General features: G+C 39.5%; 2 protein-coding genes across 2 annotated transcripts; both read right to left on the reverse strand.

Annotated features, from left to right (window-relative positions):
• Window positions 1-12619: 12619 nt before the first annotated feature.
• LOC139191826 (uncharacterized) lies at window positions 12620-13773 on the reverse strand. Its single transcript, XM_070812851.1, has 4 exons — window positions 13624-13773; window positions 13419-13480; window positions 12930-13079; window positions 12620-12794 (listed from the first exon to the last, which is right to left on the reverse strand). The coding sequence occupies exons 1-4, from the start codon at window positions 13771-13773 to the stop codon at window positions 12620-12622; spliced, it is 537 nt and encodes a 178-aa protein (XP_070668952.1).
• Window positions 13774-15542: 1769 nt separating this feature from the next.
• On the reverse strand, window positions 15543-16172 carry LOC139191827 (uncharacterized). The gene has a single exon (XM_070812852.1). It carries the CDS (start codon window positions 16170-16172, stop codon window positions 15543-15545), a length of 630 nt encoding a protein of 209 aa, XP_070668953.1.
• Between the last annotated feature and the right edge of the window lie 4823 nt (window positions 16173-20995).

Here is a 20995-nt window from a genome sequence, read left to right on the forward strand (position 1 = left end):
AGGTCGACATATATAGGAGTCTCCCTAACAACAAGTAGTAATGTTATTCCTTTACCCTGCTTGGTCATAGCACGGTAGTGGGAGCTGCCAGCTTCACATGTTTTAACTCTGTCAGAGCACTTTGAAAAAGTGGTCTGTGGTATCTGGAAAGCTGATGTTGCGTGTGAAGATTACAGACAAGCTTTATCCAAGGAGGTCTGGCTCTCGAAGTTGAGAAAGTGGTGCCTCTTCGGTTTTTGAACAAGCAATCCTGTCGGGGATCTGGCTCTCGAGATTCGGAGAATGATGCCTCTTCAATTTTTGAGAAAGCAATCCTGCTGGGGGTCTGGCTCTCGAGATTCGGAGAGCGGTGTCTCTTCGATTTTTGAGAAAGTAATCATGTTGGGAGTCTGGCTCTCGAGATTCGGAGGGCGGTGCCTCTTCGATTTTGGAGCCAGCAATCTTGTTGGGAGTGTTTTCTCGAATGTGAGTAAAGGTTAGGCATGTTTGCTAGTCTACCTTGCCACGGAGCACAGAGGTTGACAGACACGGACTTTCCAATTATCCAACAGTGGTACTGTTCCTTTACCCTTGTGGGTAATAATATGGTAGCTAGACCTTCAAAATTTATGTGTCTAAACTTTGTTAGTGCTGTTTCTTTGCTATTCTTTTACCCTTCTTGGTCAGAGCGATGTAGTGGGAGCTGCAAGTTTCACGTGTCTCAACTTTGTCAGAGAACTTTGGCAAAGTTATCTGTGGTACCCATGAGCTAATGTTGTGTGTGGAAAGTGGGTGATTGAACAGTAAGATTCATATGCTTTCTACTTCACCAGAAATCTTCAACAGAATGCCCGTAATTTCTGCAAAGCTGAGTGTGCGTGTGACCGGTGCTGACAAGGCTGAAAAAGTAGGTGCCTCTTCGATTTCTGAGATTGGCCCTCGTGGTCTCTAAGTAGCCCAGCTTTTGAAAAAGCAAGCGCCTCTTTGATTTCTGAGATCGGCCTTCGTGGTCTTTGAGCAACCCAGCTTTTGAGAAAGCAAACGCCTTTTTGATTTCTGAGATCGACCCTCGTGGTCTCTGAGTAGCCCAGCTTTTGAGAGAGCAAACGCCTTTTCAATTTCTGAGCAGGCGCCTCTTCGATTTCTGAAGCTCCGTCGAGTGCAAATTTTTATAGAGGCTGGCATTAAGTTCCAAAGCACACTTGAATCTCCACCAGTAGAAGCTTCATTCTTGCACTTCTAAGATATTGATTTGTCCGACCTCTTCTCTCTTCAACACCTTTGAAAATATCTGGCCCCTCCAACCGTCGTTTTGATTTGTCCTCTTACCGTTGGGGATTCCGTGATGAAGAATGATATGACCGTTGCGGTGGTGGCCAGGAACCTTCTCACTCCTAAAGATAACAGACTACTTTCCAAACGATCTGATGAGTTGGCTGTTAAGGATTCTCTGGCTCTCAATGTTCAGTGTGCATGTTCTGTGTCTAATATGGCCCAACGCCTATTTGCTCGAACCCGCCAAGTTGAATCCTTGGCGGCTGAAGTGATGAGTCTCAAACAGGAGATTAGAGGGCTCAAGCATGAAAATAAACAGTTGCACCGGCTCGCACATGACTATGCTACAAACATGAAGAGGAAGCTTGACCAGATGACGGAATCTGATGGTCAGGTTTTACTTGATCATCAGAGGTTTGTGGGTTTGTTCCAAAGGCAGTTATTGCCTTTGTCTTCTGGGGCTGTACCGCGTAATGAAGCTCCAAATGATCAACCTCTAATGCCTCCTTCTTCTTCTAGGGTTCTGTCCAGTACTGAGGCTCCGAATGATCCCCCTCCGGTGCCTTCTCTTTCTGGGGCTCTACCGACTGCTGAGACTTCTCCTAAGCAACATTTGTGAAGGCTCCCTCTTGTTTGTTTATTTTGACTCATGTATATGTACATATTTGTAACATATCGGGGATATCAATAAATAAGCTCTGCTTCATTTCAACGTATTGTGTTAAATACACCAAAGCCTTCTTCGCTAAGTTCTTTGAATTTTTCTTTTGTTGAAGCTTGTATGTTGAAGCTTTGTGAGTGGAGCATGTAGGTTGAGGTAGTGTTCCCTTAATTTCCCGAGTGATGAAAACTTCTCGGTTGAAAACTTGGAAAATCCAAGTCACTGAGTGGGGTCGGCTATATGAATCTTAGAAGGCCATTGTGCTCGGTCCTGTGTCATGTCCTCTGTTAGATCCAAGTACTTTAAGTCTTTTCTTAGAGTCTCTTCCAAAGTTTTCCTAGGTCTTCCTCTACCCCTTCGGCCCTGAACCTCTGTCCCATAGTCGCATCTTCTAATCGGAGCGTCAGTAGGCCTTCTTTGCACATGTCCAAACTACCGTAACTGATTTTCTCTCATCTTTCCTTCAATTTCGGCTACTCCTACTTTACCCCGGATATCCTCATTCCTAATCTTATCCTTTCTCGTGTGCCCACACATCCAACGAAGCATCCTCATCTCCGCTACACCCATTTTGTGTACGTGTTGATGTTTCACCGCCCAACATTCTGTGCCATACAGCATCGCCGCCCTTTTTGCCGTCCTATAAAATTTTCCCTTGAGCTTCAGTGGCATACGACGGTCACACAACACGCCGGATGCACTCTTCCACTTCATCCATCCAGCTTGTATTCTATGGTTGAGATCTCCATCTAATTCTCCGTTCTTTTGCAAGATAGATCTTAGGAAACGAAAACGGTCGCTCTTTGGTATTTCTTGATCTCCGATCTTCACCCCTAACTCGTTTTGGCCTCCATTTGCACTGAACTTGCACTCCATATATTCTGTCTTTGATCAGCTTAGGCGAAGACCTTTAGATTCAAACACTTCTCTCCAAAGGTTAAGCTTTGCATTTACCCCTTCCTGAGTTCCATCTATCAACAATATATCATCTGCGAAAAGCATACACCAAGGAATATCATCTTGAATATGTCCTGTTAACTCATCCATTACCAACGCAAAAAGGTAAGGACTTAAGGATGAGCCTTGATGTAATCCTACAGTTATGGGAAAGCTTTCGGTTTGTCCTTCATGAGTTCTTACGGTAGTCTTTGCTCCTTTTTACATATCCTTTATAGCTTGGATATATGCGACTCGTACTCCTTTCTTCTCTAAAATCCTCCAAAGAATGTCTCTTGGGACCCTATCATACGCTTTTTCCAAATCTATAAAGACCATGTGTAAATCCATTTTCCCATCTCTATATCTTTCCATCAATCTTCGTAAGAGATAGATTGCCTCCATGGTTGAGCGCCCTGGCATGAACCCGAATTGGTTGTCCGAAACCCGTGTCTCTTGCCTCAATCTATGCTCAATGACTCTCTCCCAGAGCTTCATTGTACGACTCATTAGCTTAATACCCCTATAGTTCATGCAATTTTGTACGTCGCCCTTATTTATGTAGATAGGCACCAAAGTGCTCGTTCGCCACTTATTTGGCATCTTCTTCGTTTTCAAAATCCTATTGAAAAGGTCAGTGAGCCATGTTATACCTGTCTCTCCCAAAACTTTCCACACTTCGATCGATATATCGTCTGGGCCTACTTCTTTTCTATGCTTCATCTTCTTCAAAGCTACAACCACTTCTTCCTTCTGGATTCGACGATAAAATGAGTAGTTTCTACACTCTTCTGAGTTACTCAATTCCCCTAAAGAAGCACTCCTTTCATGTCCTTCATTGAAAAGATTATGAAAATAACCTCTCCATCTGTCTTTGACCGCGTTCTCTGTAGCAAGAACCTTTCCATCCTCATCCTTGATGCACCTCACTTGGTTTAGGTCCCTTGTCTTCTTTTCCCTTGCTCTAGCTAGTTTATAGATATCCAACTCTCCTTCTTTGGTATCTAGTCACTTATACATATCGTCATAAGCCGCTAACTTAGCTTCTCTCACAGCTTTCTTCGCCTCTTGCTTCGCTTTTCTATACCTTTCACCATTTTCATCGGTCATATCCTTGTATAAGGCTTTACAACATTCCTTCTTAGCCTTCACCTTTGTTTGTACCTCCTCATTCCACCACCAAGATTCCTTTTGGTGTGGAGCAAAGCCCTTGGACTCTCCTAATACCTCTTTTGCTACTTTTCGGATACAACTAGCCATGGAATCCCACCTTTGGCTAGCTTCCCCCTCTCTATCCCACACACACTGGGTCATTACTTTCTTTTTGAAAATGGCTTGTTTTTCTTCTTTTAGATTCCACCATCTAGTCCTTGGGCACTTCCAAGTCTTGTTCTTTTTTCTCACTCTTTTGATATGTACATCCATCACCAACAAGCGATGTTAATTAGCCAAGCTCTCTCCCGGTATAACTTTGCAATCCTTACAAGTTATACGATCCCCTTTCCTCATTAGAAGAAAATCTATTTGTGTTTTTTACAACCACTCTTGTAGGTGATCACATATTCTTCTCTCTTCTTAAAGAAGGTGTTGGCTAAGAAAAGATCATATGCCATTGCAAAATCCAAGATAGCTTCCCCATCCTCGTTTCTCTCCCCAAAACCTCCCTGCCCACATGTCCATTTAAATCTCCTCCTATAAATAACTTCTCCGTCTAAGCAATTCCTTGCACCAAGTCTCCAAGGTCTTCCCAAAATTTCTCCTTCGAACTCGTATCCAACCCTACTTGAGGTGCGTACGCACTAATCACATTGATAAGTTCTTGTCCTATTACAATCTTGATTGCCATAATTCTATCTCCTACCCTCTTGACATCTACAACATCTTGTGTCAAGGTCTTGTCCACGATGATGCCAACACCGTTTCTCGTTCTATTTGTGCCCGAATACCAAAGATTAAACCCTGAGTTTTCTAGATCCTTTGCCTTACGACCAACCCACTTAGTTTCTTGTAGGCGCATAATATTTATCCTTCTCCTCACCATAACTTCCACTACTTCCATATATTTTCCCGTTAAGGTTCCTATATTCCATGTTCCTAAACGCATTCTGCTCTCTTGAACTCTACCCTTCTGTCCTAGCTTCTTCACCCTCCCCCGTCTAATAGGATCAAAGTACTTCTTTTGTGTGTCCCGTGTAAAGTTGATAGGAGCATATGCTCCCAAACAATTGAAATGAAATACTAAATTGGGTCAGTTAGCTATATACATACCTGTAAAAAAAACTTTAAATCAGGTATGATGAGAAAGTTCGAAAGGTTACCAGAACTTACAGATACACAATTTGATTAGTACATGATGAATGCATAAATTCTTGGATATGCATTTATGAAGTTAAAAACCTGAGTCCAAATTTTGCAAAACATCTTTGAATACTATATTTTTAGTATAATTGTTTGAATTGTTTTCTCCATTTCCTATCAAAATCTTTAGACCTTCTCTTGATGTAACTCTAGATAATGCAACATACAATTGACCATGAGTGAAAACGGGTTCAGGAAGATACAATCCAACTTGTTGTAATGATTGTCCTTGGCTTTTATTTATTGTCATTGCATAATATGGTCTAACTGAAAACTGACGTGTTTTAAAAATAAAAGGCCATTTACTTTCAGTTGCTGCAAGAGTGATACTCGGTATGAAAACTTAATGACCAATATTGGTTCCAGCAAGTATTTTAGCTTCAATAACTATATTAAATAACTATGTAACAACCAATGTAGTTCCATTGCATAAACCAAGAGGCTGATTTAAATTTCCTAACAACATAATTGGCATTCTAATTTTTAAAATTAAGTTACGTCCAGGCAAACCATTGAATTCAAGTTTGTTTAAAAATTCTGTAGGATACATCGTTTGAAGATTTTCAACATTTGAATTTGAAGAACACAAATAATCATAGCTTAAAAAAGCATGATCTTCTCCAGGTACTAAATTAATTATATAATTATTTACATCTGATACAGTTGTGTTTCAAGGTATTATAATAGCTCATTCTCTTAGATAAATAAAATTGTTAAAAGAATTTTCAAAATCAGGATACTTGCTAAAAAATTTGAAGAAATTGGATTTGTAGAAGAATGAATTATCAAATCTTCAAATACTTGAACAAAAGATGTGTCCATATCATTTGAATCAATTATATTATATGTGTTATCAATTTGTCCATCACCCACTTGTAAAATCCAAACTGCTAATTCTTTGATTTTTTCTTTTTCATCAAAAGTTAAATCATTTCTTGACAATCTCATATTTTCTTTTAAACGAAAAATTTTGAAATATCACCACAAATAAGAGCTATTTAAAGTGGAATTTATAATATCTTCTTTACTTGCTCCAAGAATAACAAGTAATAACTGTCGAAAATCACCACCTAACAAATTGTTTACCACCAAATGGAACATTGTTATTTGGAGCGTTTAAATGTGATAAAATGTCACAAAGTGATTTATCCAATGCTTCAAAACAATATTTATGAATCATAGGTGCCTCACCCCATATAATTAAATCAATTTTTCCAATTAATTTAGTAAGATGAGTGTTTTTTTTATTGGACAAATTGAGGTATCAGTAATAACCAATGGAATTTTAAATCTTGAATGAGCTGTTCGACCACTTGGTAATAACAAGGATGCTATTCCTGAAGAAGCCATAACTAAAACAATTTTGTCTTTAGATCTAAGTTTACTAATAATTGTATCCCATAAAAAAGTTTTTCCAGTTCCACCATGACTGTATACAAAAAATAATCCTCCTTTTTTTGTATGTACAATATCTATAACAGAATCATACACATATTTTTTTATCTTTATTAAGCTGTGATTTTAAAATTTCATGTTTTTTGGACAATTCTTCACAATCATAATTAAATTCTTCTCTTAAAAGTTTATTTTTGATTTCCAACATTTTTTTTATCAGGCATTGGCAAATTATATTTATTTAAAGAGGTAGATGCATTGTTAAAAAGTAATTTTTGTGGAGCTAAAAATAATCACAAGATGACACGTGAAACTTTGGATAAAAAGGGACAAAAATACCCTTGAGGTATATCGGGATTCCTACGCGCAAGCAGCGGACAATCGTCCCTCAACCAAGTCAAAACTGCCCAAATAGGTAACAATTCAAAACTTATTTCATCCAATCCTCTCCACAAGGTAACTCCCAAATCTTTCCCTTTTTATTATATTAATTAGTTAATCAATTAGGCAATTATTCTATTAATTGGCTAATTAATTAGTTAATTATTCAATTATACCCAATTAAACACAAATCAAGAACATATCCCACAAAGAAAGCCAAGTGGCCGGTCCTCTCTTACCCAAGGAGGTCGGCCACACCCCTATAAAAGGCCTCACATTCTCTCCAAAGCTCACTTCCAATTCTCTTGCTAAAATTCTCTAACTTTGGCATTGGAGGTTCTTCCGCCAAAGCCCTCCCCCAATTCATCGTGGGCGCATGAGGCTCTTGGCCTTGACCTAAGGTGTTATTTGTTTTGTAGATACAACTTTGTCCAAGAACAAGGAAGAAGAAATTTGCATCCACAAATTGGTGCTTTCATTGAGAGTTGAATCCCACACTCGTAGAACACTCTCGCATCCAAGGTTTTCTATTTTCTTGTCCATTTGTAGATTTTTCGTACGTTCTTATTTTTAGAATTTTTTATTTGCAAAAATTCTTTGATAAAACCTAAAAGAGAAGTACAATGGCTAGAAATTTAGAAAATTCAACAAGTGAAAATTCCAATATTCAAGAAATGGGACCGCGATGATCCACAAGGCTAAATGTCACAATAAGTGGGGCGGCACCACCATCACGAGTTGACACCACGGGAACCACTACGATGGCCACCACGATAGCCACCTGTAGCGAGGTCCATGTTGTCACCACCATGGCTTAAGCTGTGCCATCCAAGGCTCACGGCCTAAGTCATGTCACTCAATCCCAACGCGAGCCTAACGCGTTGCCAAGCCGAGCCCAAGCCTTGCATCCATATGCAGCACATACCAAGCAGCCCACTCCCATGGCCCAACCTGCTCCCGCCAAACAGCCCACTCTCGTGGCCAAGCCTGCTCCCGTGGCTCAGCCTGCTCCCATAGCCCAGCCTGCTCCCACTGAGTAGCCTACTCCCGTGGCCCAGCCTATTCCCGTGGCCTTCCAAGCAGCCTAAATAGATCCAAGATTAGTTCAACCATCCTGACTCCAAATTTTCGGACCGACGATCGAACCAGTAGCATTTTCATCACATTTTTCTATGGATTTGACATTTCCCAACTCAAATCTTACGCCCGGAGTCTACCACACTTCCATTGATCAAAGAGACACATTCCTTCTAAGCTATTCTGATCCAAATGGAAAACAACACTTGTCTCGACAAGTCATAGAGTTAACGAGCGTCTTCGCACAGCAGACGACCTTGGTAAACCAGCTCTTGCAGCGTACCCAGATGCAACGTGCCCTGACGAGGTGTCCCAAAGTAAGACAAGGGTAGAAAAAGAACCTCTCTAGTAGGGTTCCGGCAAACAGCCACTCGACTAGCCACGCACCGAGCGTTCGGGCAATGTAAACTCTCGAATGGGCCCCCAAGATAACATATTCTCCCCATCTTAGCGCACAAATGAGCGTGCACTCTCGACTAGGCCCACGAACAAGCATATATTCACAGTTAGGGTCACACTCTGATAGTCAACATAAGCAATCTTCTAAGCGAAGTACTCATTCGCGGCAAAGCCCGCAAGAAACATCTTTCACCTCACATCGAAGTAGGCAACACGACGGACAGAGAGAAACAGTCACTCAATCCAACTCAAGTTCAACCGGCAGCCTGCGAAGAACTATCTCACCTGCTAGAAACGCACCACACGCATCGCATCCGCGGCATAGACGAGCCAAACACATGGAAGAGTAGCCCAGACAAGCAAGTCATGACTGAGGGCTAAGAGCTCTATTACCCTAACAAAGGCAAATTCATGAAGAAGTAGAGAGACTCTTGACCAAACGATTGCAGAATTTCTAACGCAATGAGGTCACCGACGAGGCACTATGATAGAACATGACCAACATAAGCAGGTCAACCTTCACGGACGAGATCGAGCAGGCACAGCCTTCATGCGAGTTCAGCATACAACATTTCACATCTTTCAAAAGGGAAGAAAACCTAGAGAGACACTTAAAGCACTACCGAAGCACAATGATCCTCTATCCAAACAACGACAATCTCATGTGCAAGATATTCGCCACCACTCTACAAGGCGAGGCGCAAGATTGGTTCTACACCCTACCCCCACAATCCATCCGAAGTTTCAACGAACTTTCTTTGGTTTTCACCAAAGAATATTCATCTTATCGCTCGATCAAAAAGAAGTCCAACCATTTGTTCAACATCAAGAAGAACCCAAATGAGTCACTTCGTGAATATGTGAAGAGGTTCAAAGCAGAGAAGGAAAGGATAGTCAGATGTAACGACTCGATAGCTAGAGCAGCCTTCCAAAAAGGACTTCCAGCAGACCACCCACTATTCGAAAAATTGATCATGAAAGAAGATCTAACTCTAGCAATCTCTTTCGCTCTAGCAGATAAGCATGCACTTTAGGACGAGGCTCGCCAATGCACATTCAAGGACTTGAAGAAGTACCTGACATCACCTGCACATTCAAAGACTTGAAGAAGTACCTGACATCACCTCCCTACTATCCAAACCAGAAACACCGAAGGACTTATTCGCATGTTTGATGGTATCTAAATCAGCAATAAGCTCTACCAGCATGCGAGAAGAGCTAGGGGCCCGACTACTTGTATTTCATAGTTCAAAAGTTATCCTCAATGCAATCAGAAATTCAAAAGCTAACTTTGGTGGTAGTTGTTGCAACCCGGAAGCTCAAAGTTTTACCTTCAAACACACGCAGTCATCCTCATGACGCATTATTCCGCCTAATCCAAACGCGTGACGATAAAGGCGTAGACCCTAATGGATGCAAAGTTTTCTAACGAATGCAACAACTCAGCCCAAAAGACACGCCAAGGCAGACGAACACTAGAAAGACACAATCGAAAGCAAGTTTTGTCCTCATCGCTCCAAAAGATTCTACATAGGAGCAACATGTAGCAGCAGTTGAGCACCACTTCCTACTATGTGTCACACGGCCCCAGCTGACCCTTACTCTATAATTCAACTCTAGAGTGGCCTAATACCAACAGTTGAGCATCTCTATGTAAAATGGCCCCAGCTCCACGGCTCCCTACCACGCATTCACAACACAACAGAGCGGCCCAACGACACCCTAGAGGTAGCCAAGCATGCCTTAGCAGCGCCTGCTCCACCCGATGGAGACTTTTGGCATTTGCATGTCCACAGCGCATCCAACTACAAAGGTTCGAGAGCAGGCGTATTCCTTGTCACCTAAACAGTTTGATGCTTGAACAGACGATCACTCTAGGCTTCAAAGCATCAAATAACGAAGTAGAATACGAGGCCCTACTAGTAAGCCTCCGAATGGCAAAAGACTTGGCGGTGAAAAAGCTCACAATTCATTCTGATTCCCAACTAATCACTAGCTAGACTACTTGAGGCGTTTCACACATACACCCTTACTCAAATTCCACAGGCAGACAACTCTCACGTGGATCCACTAGTCAGCCTAAGCTCTGCCCTTGACCATTAACTCAAACACTCTATTTTGGTGGAGTATCTAGACAAGCCAAGTATAAAGGCGAAGCTAACAACTGAGGTGTCACAAGCTAGTACAACTCCAAACTGACAAGATTCCATTGTAAACTACCTGCTCAATGGCACATTCCCTATGAAAAGATTGGAGTCTAAGAAGCTCCAAATCAAGGCAGCACACTACTATATGTGGAATGACATTCTCATCCAAAAATCCTACACCGGACCACATCTTTGCTGCCTAGCACCTCCTGATGACTTGAATGTTCTAGGCTCAATCCACGAAGGCATTTGTGGAAAACACTCTAGAGGTCGATCCTTAGCACAGAAGGCTCTTAATGCGAGCTACTGCTAGCCTACCATGCACTGAGATGCTAAGGAATTAGTACAAAAGTGCGACCGTTGCCAATGCTACAAGCCGGTACAATCACTGCTTGCCGGAGAGCTACGCCCGCAGACAAATCCTTCGCCCGTAAACGAATCTTTCGCCGTTCATGTAGTGGATAATCGACCTAGTAGGACCTAGTCGCCTTCTACTGGGGGCAGAGGCATATGATCGTGGCAACCGATTACTTCACCAAATTGGTAGAAGCAACGCCCAAGACGACCAGGACTCAGACGGACATAGAGCACTTCATATGGAGGAGCATCATTTTCCGATTTGGCATCCCTCAGTCCATCGTCACCGACAACGGCCCGCAATTCATGGGCAAAGATGTGGTGAAGTTCTTCCAAAAGTATGGCATCAAGCAGCACATGTCCACGCCGAGATATCTTCAAGGCTAATTAATTAGTTAATTATCCAATTATACCCAACTAAACACAAATCAAGAACTTAGCCCACAAAGAAAGCCAAGTGGCTGGTCCTCTCTCACCCAAGGAGGCCGGCCACACCCCTATAATAGGCCTCACATTCTTTCCAAAACTCACTTCCAATTCTCTTGCTAAAATTCTCTAAATTCTCCAATAACTTTTCCCTCAAAATTCTAACTTTGGCATCGAAGGTTCTTCAGCCAAAGCCACCCCTTCATCTTGTGCGCGTGAGGCTCTTGGCCTTGACCTAAGGTGTTATTTGTTTTGTAGGTACAATTTTGTCCAAGAATAAGGAGGAAGAAATTTGCATCCACAATTTCAATTCAAATAAGACAGAATTTTTTAGTTCATCTTCTGGTACAATCGTATCAGAAATTCCAAAAAAAAAAATCATAATTTGTATAAGATATCATATCAAGAATGATTATGCAAAGTATATGAAAGAACTTGCTCACCAAGGTGAATTGACTTTGGCATAAGAAATGGCGAAATTTGTGGCTGATAAAGCTAGAGATGAGGAAAAAGCTACAGCTGTTGAGAGAGCATTTCAAGCTAATGAGAGAGAAAGAGAGCTGCTTAGGCAAGAAAGGGAACATGTTAGAGAAGAAAGAATGGCTCAACGAGATTGTGACATTATGAACACGCCTTTAGAAGGGAAGTCTCCAAATTCTAAATATTTTTTTAAGTTAGAGAAAGCGGACGTGATGCGAAGAAGGCGTGCAAGAGAAGTGAGAGCAAGAGGAGATGGTCCTAGCACAATAAGAGAAGATCATCCTAGCACCACAAATGGGTTAAGTGATGATGAATAGAGTACTTTTTGTAATCGGAGCTCATAATTTTCCAATCACTTTGGGTTGTAAATAGAGTACTTTATGTTGTTTCCAATTTATTGAATTTAGTACTTTATTTAAAGTGAGAGTAAATTTATTTAATTTGGTAATTTATTTATACTAAGAGAATCTTTATCCAAATGACGTAAACACACCAAATAAAATTGCATAAACATACCAAATAATAAATAAAAAACTCACTAAATGAACTAAAAAAAAAGCACACCAAATAAAAATAAACACACTAAATGAACTTAAGTATCTTGAGCTTGTTTCAATTCCCACTGGTGTTCTATCAAGTCAATTTGTCTGGCATTGTGCATATATGGCCTTTGAAGTGCAGTATATCGTTGAATGGGCCTTTCATTGTAATATCCATCACTTTCTAATGACTCGTGTTGCCTGGGTTCTTAGGTTGCATCATGAGCACAATATATTTGTGTTCTGGAATTGTTCATCGTGTCTAGCTCATATTCATCAATGGCATCATAATCGTATTCATTTTTCACCATCATGTTGTGAAGAATGATGCACGTCATCATGATGGATCGAAGCGATTCTACATCAAACATTCTAGCAGCACCCCTGAAAATCGCCCATCGAGCTTGGAGGATACCAAAACAACACTCCACATTCTTCTTGCACCCCTATTGATAGCTTGCAAAGTGTTTTTCCTTCGCATTTCACGGACGTGGCACTATTTTGACAAACGATGACCACCTTGGGTAAATGTCATCTGCTAGGTAGTATGGCCCATCATACTTATGTCCATTGACAAAGTACGTGACTTCTGGTGCCCTTCCTTGCAGGACATCGTTGAACACTGGGGATTGGGCAAGGGCATTAGGGTCATTTTGAGCTCCCGAAACCCTGAAAAATGCATGCCAAATCCATGTATCAAAAGATGCCACCGCCTTCAAAATGATACTTTTTGCAGCTTTTATGTCCCCATAAGCACCTTATCATGCACTTGGACAGTTTTTCCAGGTTTAGTGCTTACAGTCGATGCTTCCAATCATCCTAGGAAAACCTCGCATCTCGCCCTTCTTCATAAGCCTTTGCAAGTCCATGTCAGTAGGTCTCCGGAAGTACTCTGTAGTGTAGATAGATTCGACTGCTCCGCAAAACCTCATCAGGGACTCAAGAATGGTTTATTTCCCCATCCTCGCTATCTCATCCACTTGGTCTGTAGATGATCCATATGCAAACATCCGCAAGCCAGCAATAATGTTTTGCTCAGGAACGAGACCCATAGCACCAAAAGCATCATTCTTTTGCACAAAGTAAGAATCATGGTTGCAAACAGCAATCATGATTTTGTTGAACAAATGTCGTTCCATTCTAAAACGACGTCTAAAATACGTATCAGGGAATGCACTATTATGGACAAAATAATCGTCTAAGAGTTCCATACCTCATCTTTGCATGCTTCTATCAAGGTTTTCAGAACGGATGGGCCTACAAATCTAACCCGCAGCTTGGATGACTCGACGGGAATATGAGGCTTTGCCCATTCTTGCTTCGTCATCTCTCCTTCTACGGTCCTCATCCTCTTCCCCCTCATTTTGGGCCACCTGGAAATTGAGAATTCCTTGTGATTGGTTAGACACTTCTTCCTCTTGCTGTTCGATTTCCCACATCATCTTTGAAGAAGAAGGCATTGTAAGAATGAAGCAGAAACTATGAATAATGAAACAAATTTTGATTTTGGTGAAGAAAGAAGCATAAATTATGAATAATGATAGAGATCTTAAGAAATTGGTGTGAGATTTATGGGGATAGATGGTGGATTATATAAAGGATTCAGAAAGGATTATGTTGTAGATAATGTCACGTGGCATGCCATCATTCGTTAAAAATCTAATCAAAATCTATCCTCAAAGATTGTAAACAGATTGTGACACATGGTGTGACGTGATTGATTAAAAATCTTATCGGAAATCTATCCTCAACGATTCTGAAAAGGTAACAACATGTGGCACGACGGCATTAAATAAAAATCTTATCGAAATCCATCACCAATAATTGTCTTTTCAGATAATGACATATAGCGCAACTAGAACGATTAAAAATCTTATTCGAAATTACAAATTAAATTATTTTGTATTATTTTATAAATAAAAAATACTAATATTTTATTACCTATTGTCAGGGCTATTCAGTGTAGGGATGGAGATGCAAAAAACAGTTATTATTCATTAAGGGCAGTTACTGTTCACTGGGTGGATTAAATAGTGAATAGCATGGGGGGCTTTTCTCACGGTGGAACTGCTCTAATAAGGGTCAGACTTAGTGGGAGTAGGTTGCCACCTCACTAGAATCCGACAACACTATAGAAGCATAGAAGAAAATGATCCCAATTCCTGAAATACATAATCATTATGTGAAAAAAAATAGTAAGTAGAGATCAAAATAAAGTAAATAACTAAAGCCAGTATGATTGTTCATCATTTTGCACTAAATAATTAAAATTATGGGGATTTTCATTCACCAAAAGCAAAACAACTAAGATAAGCTATTGTTATATTCAAAGATCAAATTATTTACAGTCAAATGGAAGCAAATCCAACTCTATAGATAAGAGAATGATATTGCCCCCTTCCAAACCTTGACCCTGTTTTGGTAGAAATGACAAAACTTCTTGCTTATTCTTTTTTTTGGTAATCATTTCTTGCTTATCCTTTAACAAAAAGCCTGCCCACACATCCAGTACCCCAACTCAAACTCCCAATAAGAGGGATTTTCCACTTACATTTCAACTCATTTGACTGACACTTTGTAAAACAAAATAAAAATTTTGGATAAAATTGTTCTTTCACGTTATCTGTAAGACACTTATCGTGAAATTGTAAAAATTTTATATTTTAATTTCACCAGATGGGTGGGTGGGTGCCGTGTTTTTGTCTTCGTCCAGGGTAAAAGAGGGCAATGAAAACAAAGAGAGAATATGAGAGAGAGGGAAAGGAGGCACCAGCAGTGGATTTTTTTTTGTCTGCACGTGGAGCCGAAACTTTTTTTGTATCACATTGGAATTTGTTGTCATAAGGCAAAATTCTTGTAGTGAATTCAGCTCCTAGAATTAAAATATTTTTCTTCTTTCGGGTAAAATTAAAATATATATGGCCCAAAATCGGAACAGGATACTTTTAGCTAATCGACACCAAATAAAATATATAAATATTTCTCATTTATTTCATTACTTTTCATATCAGGAAAGAAAAGGGGTTGATAATGATGATGAGCAGTACCCCATTAACATTGATTTGCGGACAGGTAAAACTTTAGACTGACCAATATCAACTAAAAACCGAGTCTTAATTTGATTCAATCCTCCTAATATACTTGGCCCCACGCCCATTTTCTGTGTGATAGGCATGCACAATCCTCATCCTGGGTGTGAACTGTTATAAACAATTTTTGCAGTACGATATTGGGCGGACGACCATCACCGTCATCACTGTGGAAATAGAACTGAACTTTCGGAAACGACATCTCACTGACATTGCAAATAGCTCCCCTTGTACTGTAACGTAAGTCGAAACCCGACTTACTATTCTTCATTGGTATTAGCTCAAGGTATCTTTTCATCACCTCTTTGGAAACGGAGCTCTTGAAGCTTCGAAAAGCTTCTTTGGCCAACAACGTAATTGCGGTTCCTGGCTTAATGATGAACCTTTCAGTGCCCGAGGAAGTCGTAACAAATATCCGAGGATCGATCCTTAGATGTTTTCCGTTAACACTAATTGCAGTCATGTTCAAATAATAATAGTACTTGTCGTGGCACTGGCTCTTCAATATTACCGTGCTCTGGATATCTCCAGTAATAGTTGCATCGGACCCAATATTCAATGTTGGTTGTAGTTTGTTTTCTCTGCGAGAGGCAGTTGTTTGAACATCAGGATCAGGCAAGTAATATGAGAACTTATGCATACTTTTGTTGGAGTTGAGCTGGATCTCTATCATTTCATCTTCTTCTTTTTGTTCATCTACTCATCATCACTACAATATTATCATGGTATCTTCGCTGGTTATGCCTTACGGCAATAATCGATCCGGTGGCTTCCGCTGATTACAACTGGCGGTTCGTATTCACTTTTCTGGGTTGGAGCTGTTCGTGATGTTCTTGGCGAAATTTAGGAGTTGCAGATCTTAATGTGGGTGTTTTCTGGCGTTCTTGATCAGAGTTGATTGTTTCAGGTGAAATTGTTTTAAAATTAAGTAGTATTCTCTTTCAGTTCTTGGAAAATATGGAGTTTCTTGATTGGTAAATTATGGGTTAAAATTTCATGTTGTTTGGATCTGGTAATTTGGAGTTTTTGCTGTGATTGAAGTAGATTTTATGTGTCAGTCGTTGAATCTGTGAGTTCTTGTATTGAGGATAGTTCTTGTCAAGAAAGTTTCATTCTTTCGTGATTCCCAAGAAAGTGTCATTCTTTCATTGTGGGTTGTTGATTAGTTTGTTGATTAGGTTATTGATTGTTTTTGCTTACAAATTTTGGTAAATTTGCATTAGCTATGACTACTCTAGTTGTTAAAGTTGAGAGTCTTCTGGGTTTGATCACCATTAAACTTCGTGATGATAATTTTGACAAATGGGCATTTCAATTTAAAGCTGTTTTGAAGCGACATAAACTGTTTGAACATTTTGATTGTACAAATGTTTGTCCACCAAAGTTTATAATCCACACAGAAACTGGGGTTACAAATGAAATTACTCAAGCTTATATTGAATGGGAATCTACTGATATGGCCTTGTTGAGTCTTCTATTAGCAACCTTGTTTGATGAAGCTATGGAATATTTAATTGGGTGTAGAACTGCTCATAAAGCCTGGTCGAATTTGGTTGAAAGATATGCATTTGTCTCTAAGTCAAGGGTCAATCATCTCAAAACAGAACTTCATACCATTCAGAAAGGGTCTGGTAGTATTGATAAGTACTTAATGAGGCTAAAGAACATAAGGGATCAAATTAGTACAAGGGAAATAACAATTTCAGGTCTGGTGGTTATAAAGGCAAGCACTTCAATTCTGGGGCTTCAAGACATAACAGTAATAGTGGATGGTCTAGTAATACACAAAGCAGGACAAATGTTGTCATAAAGTGTCAAATTTGTAGCAAGAGGGGTCACACTGCTGCAAATTGTTTTCAAAGAAACACAAATGCTTCTGTTCATGGGTTTATGGTTAAATATCATATGTGTGGTAAGAAGGGTCATGTTGCTTTGGAATGTTTTCACAGGGGAAATTATGTATATCAAGGACAGCCTTCATCATTAAATCTGAATGCTATGACAGCACAACACACAAGTCAATTCAATCCTAATGATGCTTGGGTAGTTGATACTGGAGCTATACATCACATGACAGCTGAAGTCAACTCTCTTACTCAAGTGCAATATTTTGAAGGTTCAAATAAAATAACTGTTGGCAATGGCACATACTTGAATATTAAAAATATTAGTTCTGCCTCTATTAGAACTAATGATTATTCTCTTGTTCTAAAGCACGTTTTACATGTTCCTAAAATTGCTAAGAGCCTGTTGTCTGTGAAACAATTATATGCTAACTGGTTCATTTATGATGAATCTCAATTTTTTGTGCTGGACAAGAAGACAAGGGAGATATTGTATCACGGAAAGAGTAGGCCACATGAGCTATTTCAAATTCCAGTTATTCAGCATGGTAAAGGAATGCAGTTCAGTTGTCAGAAGTTAAATGCATATCTTGGTCAGTTGGTGAAGTCCAGTCTGTGGCACCAGAGGCTAGGAGACCCGTCTAATGAAGTCATGGTTCGAATGCTTAAACAATCAAATGTTTTACTTAAGTCAGATATAAAACATAATGTCTGTACATCCTGTCTTAAAGGGAAAATGACACGACTCCCATTTTCTTCTAAGGTTGATAGGTGTAGATTTCCCTTTGAAAAGGTCCACTCAGATGTTTGTGGACCATCTCCTGTAAAATCCTTAGAAGGATACAGATATTATGTAATCTTTGTTGATGAATATACAAGATATGTTTGGATCTATCCTATGTGCAACAAATCAGATGTGTTTCAATTGTTTATGCAATTCTACAACTATGTGCATACTTAGTTTGGGATTAGAATTAAAAGCTTTCAGTTTGATGGTGGAGGAGAGTTTACAAGTAGATCATTTTCACAATTTCTGGTTACAAAAGGCATTGAACATATGATTTCTTGCCCTTATACCCCTCAGCAAAATGGTATTGCTGAGAGGAAACACAGACATATTGTTGAGACTGCAATTACAATGTTGAATGATGTTGGTTTATCTCTTCAATTCTGGTATTTTGCTTGTGCACATTCAGTGTTCCTTATTAATAGGATGCCTTGTCAATCATTGTCAATGCATTCTCCTTATAAAATGTTATATGATAAACTTCCAAATGTGAGTTCCTTGAGAATTTTTGGTTTAGCAGTTTATCCTTGGATTAGGCCATATAATTCAAACAAGTTACAAGTGCGCTCTGCAATGTGTGTTTTCTTGGGCTATTCTATGGGATATAAAGGAGTAATATGTTTCAACATACAAACTTAGAAATGGATTATCTCCAGACATGTCATTTTTTACGAGAATGTGTTTCCATGCTTACACCAACTCAAGATGTCATCTTGTCAACAAATCAAAATATTACTTCATCAGTGGTTATTCCAATACCAGTTCATATGAGATCAAGGGGTTCAAATGCTTCACAGTCATAAACTCCATCAGTGCATAGTGTCTCTCAACTTGCTGGTAATGGATCTAATGGTGTCTCTGATCTTGATATATCTTCGAGTAAAGGTTCTAGCTCATCAAATCACAGTTCAAGACATACTCAAAGTTTACCATCTGAAGAACCATCACCTGGCCATACTCTTTCCACACCAAATGATACATCTCATTTGCTTCCTATCCTATATTCAGCTCAATTATAGGTAATTCTTCCAATATCGCCATGTTCTTCTCCTAATGATGAATCTTATGTTCCTGTGGAGAATTGTACAGGTATGAAGACCAGAATTCAAACTGGTGCATTACAAAGAAAGAATTATGCTGATTTATTGGCTTCCTTACCTGAATTGTCTTCATTGCAAATATTAGATTCTGTTGATGATTTAGATAACATAATTAGATGTGAAGATTTTTCCTTTCTAGCTGATGTTCATGATACTGAGGAACCTAAGAACTTTAAGGCAGCCTCAGAAAGTGTGAACTGGCAAAAGGTAATGCAAGAGGAATTTCATTCTCTAAAAGCTCAAGGTACTTGGCAGTTGGTTCCATTACCATTTGATAGAACTATAATTGGAAGCAAGTGGGTGTACAAGGTGAAGAAGAATTCTGATGGAACTATCTCCAGGTACAAGGCTAGGCTTGTAGCTCAAGGCTTCAGTCAAGAAAAGGGTTTGGATTTCTCTGAAACATTCAGTCCAATTGTGCGACACACAACTGTGAGATTAATCCTTGCAATAGCAGGTCAATATGGTTGGAATCTAAGACAATTGGATGTGAAAAATGCATTTTTACATGGTGATCTTGAAGAAGAGGTATATATGCAGAAACCACAAGGTTTCTTCGATTCTAAACATCCAGAGTATGTTTGTAGACTTGTGAAATCTTTATATGGCCTAAAACAAACACCTAGGGCTTGGAACTTGAAATTTACAAGTTTTTTACCATCTCTTGGATTCACAACTTCAATGTCTGACACTAGTTTGTTTGTCAAGGAAGAAAATTGAGATGCTATTTTACTTTTACTATATGTTGATGATATTATAGTTACTAGTTCCAATCCATCTAAAGTACAATCAATCATCTCAAGCTTGGGAGAAGTGTTTGATTTCAAGGACTTGGGAACTCTCACATATTTTCTGGGTTTACAAATTCAGTACTCACTAGATGGTTCATTGTTCATTCATCAGTCTAAATATATTGCAGAGTTGCTGAAGAAGGCTGGAATGGAGACATGCAAACCTACTTCTACACCATCGAAACCACATACTCAGTTGCTTGTGACTGAAGGAACTCCTTTTGCAGATCCTACTCTATACAGAAGTATTGTAGGTGCTCTTCAGTACCTTACCTTTAGAAGACCCGATATTGCACATTCTGTCAATATGGTCTGCCAATTTATGACAAATCCTACATATTCCCATTTTCATTTGGTCAAATGTATTTTAGATACTTGCAAGGATCTGTCACATGTGGATTGAGATATACAAGGTCTGCAAATTTTCAAATTTCTGCATGCTCAGACTCTGACTGGGCATCAGATATTAACACCAGAAGATCAATCACAGGCTATGTGGTGTACTTAAGGTCTAATCCTATTTCTTGGCAATCAAAGAAACAATACACTGTTTCTCGAAGTCCCACTGAGGTTGAATATAAAGCCTTAGCACATTGTGCAGCAAATGTCGATTGGATTAGAACTCTATTGAAAGATGTTCATCAAGTCATATTAGTGCCTCCTTACTTACATTGTGACAATCTATCTGCATTGGCTCTAACTTCGAATCCAGTATTTCACTCTCAAATAAAACATCTAGACACTGACTACCATTTTGTCCGTGAGAAAGTTCAAAAAATGGATTTGGTGGTTCAATACATTTCCACAGACGAATAAGTTGCTGATGTTCTTACCAAGGGCTTGCATAGTCCTGTTTTTCTTCAACATTGTCACAAACTCAGCTTGGGATCTCCACCAAGCTCGATTTGAGGGGGAGTAATAGATATAGTCTCATAGGATGGTGACACCTGTCATAAGATGATGAAATATGCTAC

This window comes from Malus domestica, chromosome 15 (assembly GCF_042453785.1).
Source record: "Malus domestica chromosome 15, GDT2T_hap1".
Classification (NCBI taxonomy): Eukaryota; Viridiplantae; Streptophyta; class Magnoliopsida; order Rosales; family Rosaceae; genus Malus; species Malus domestica.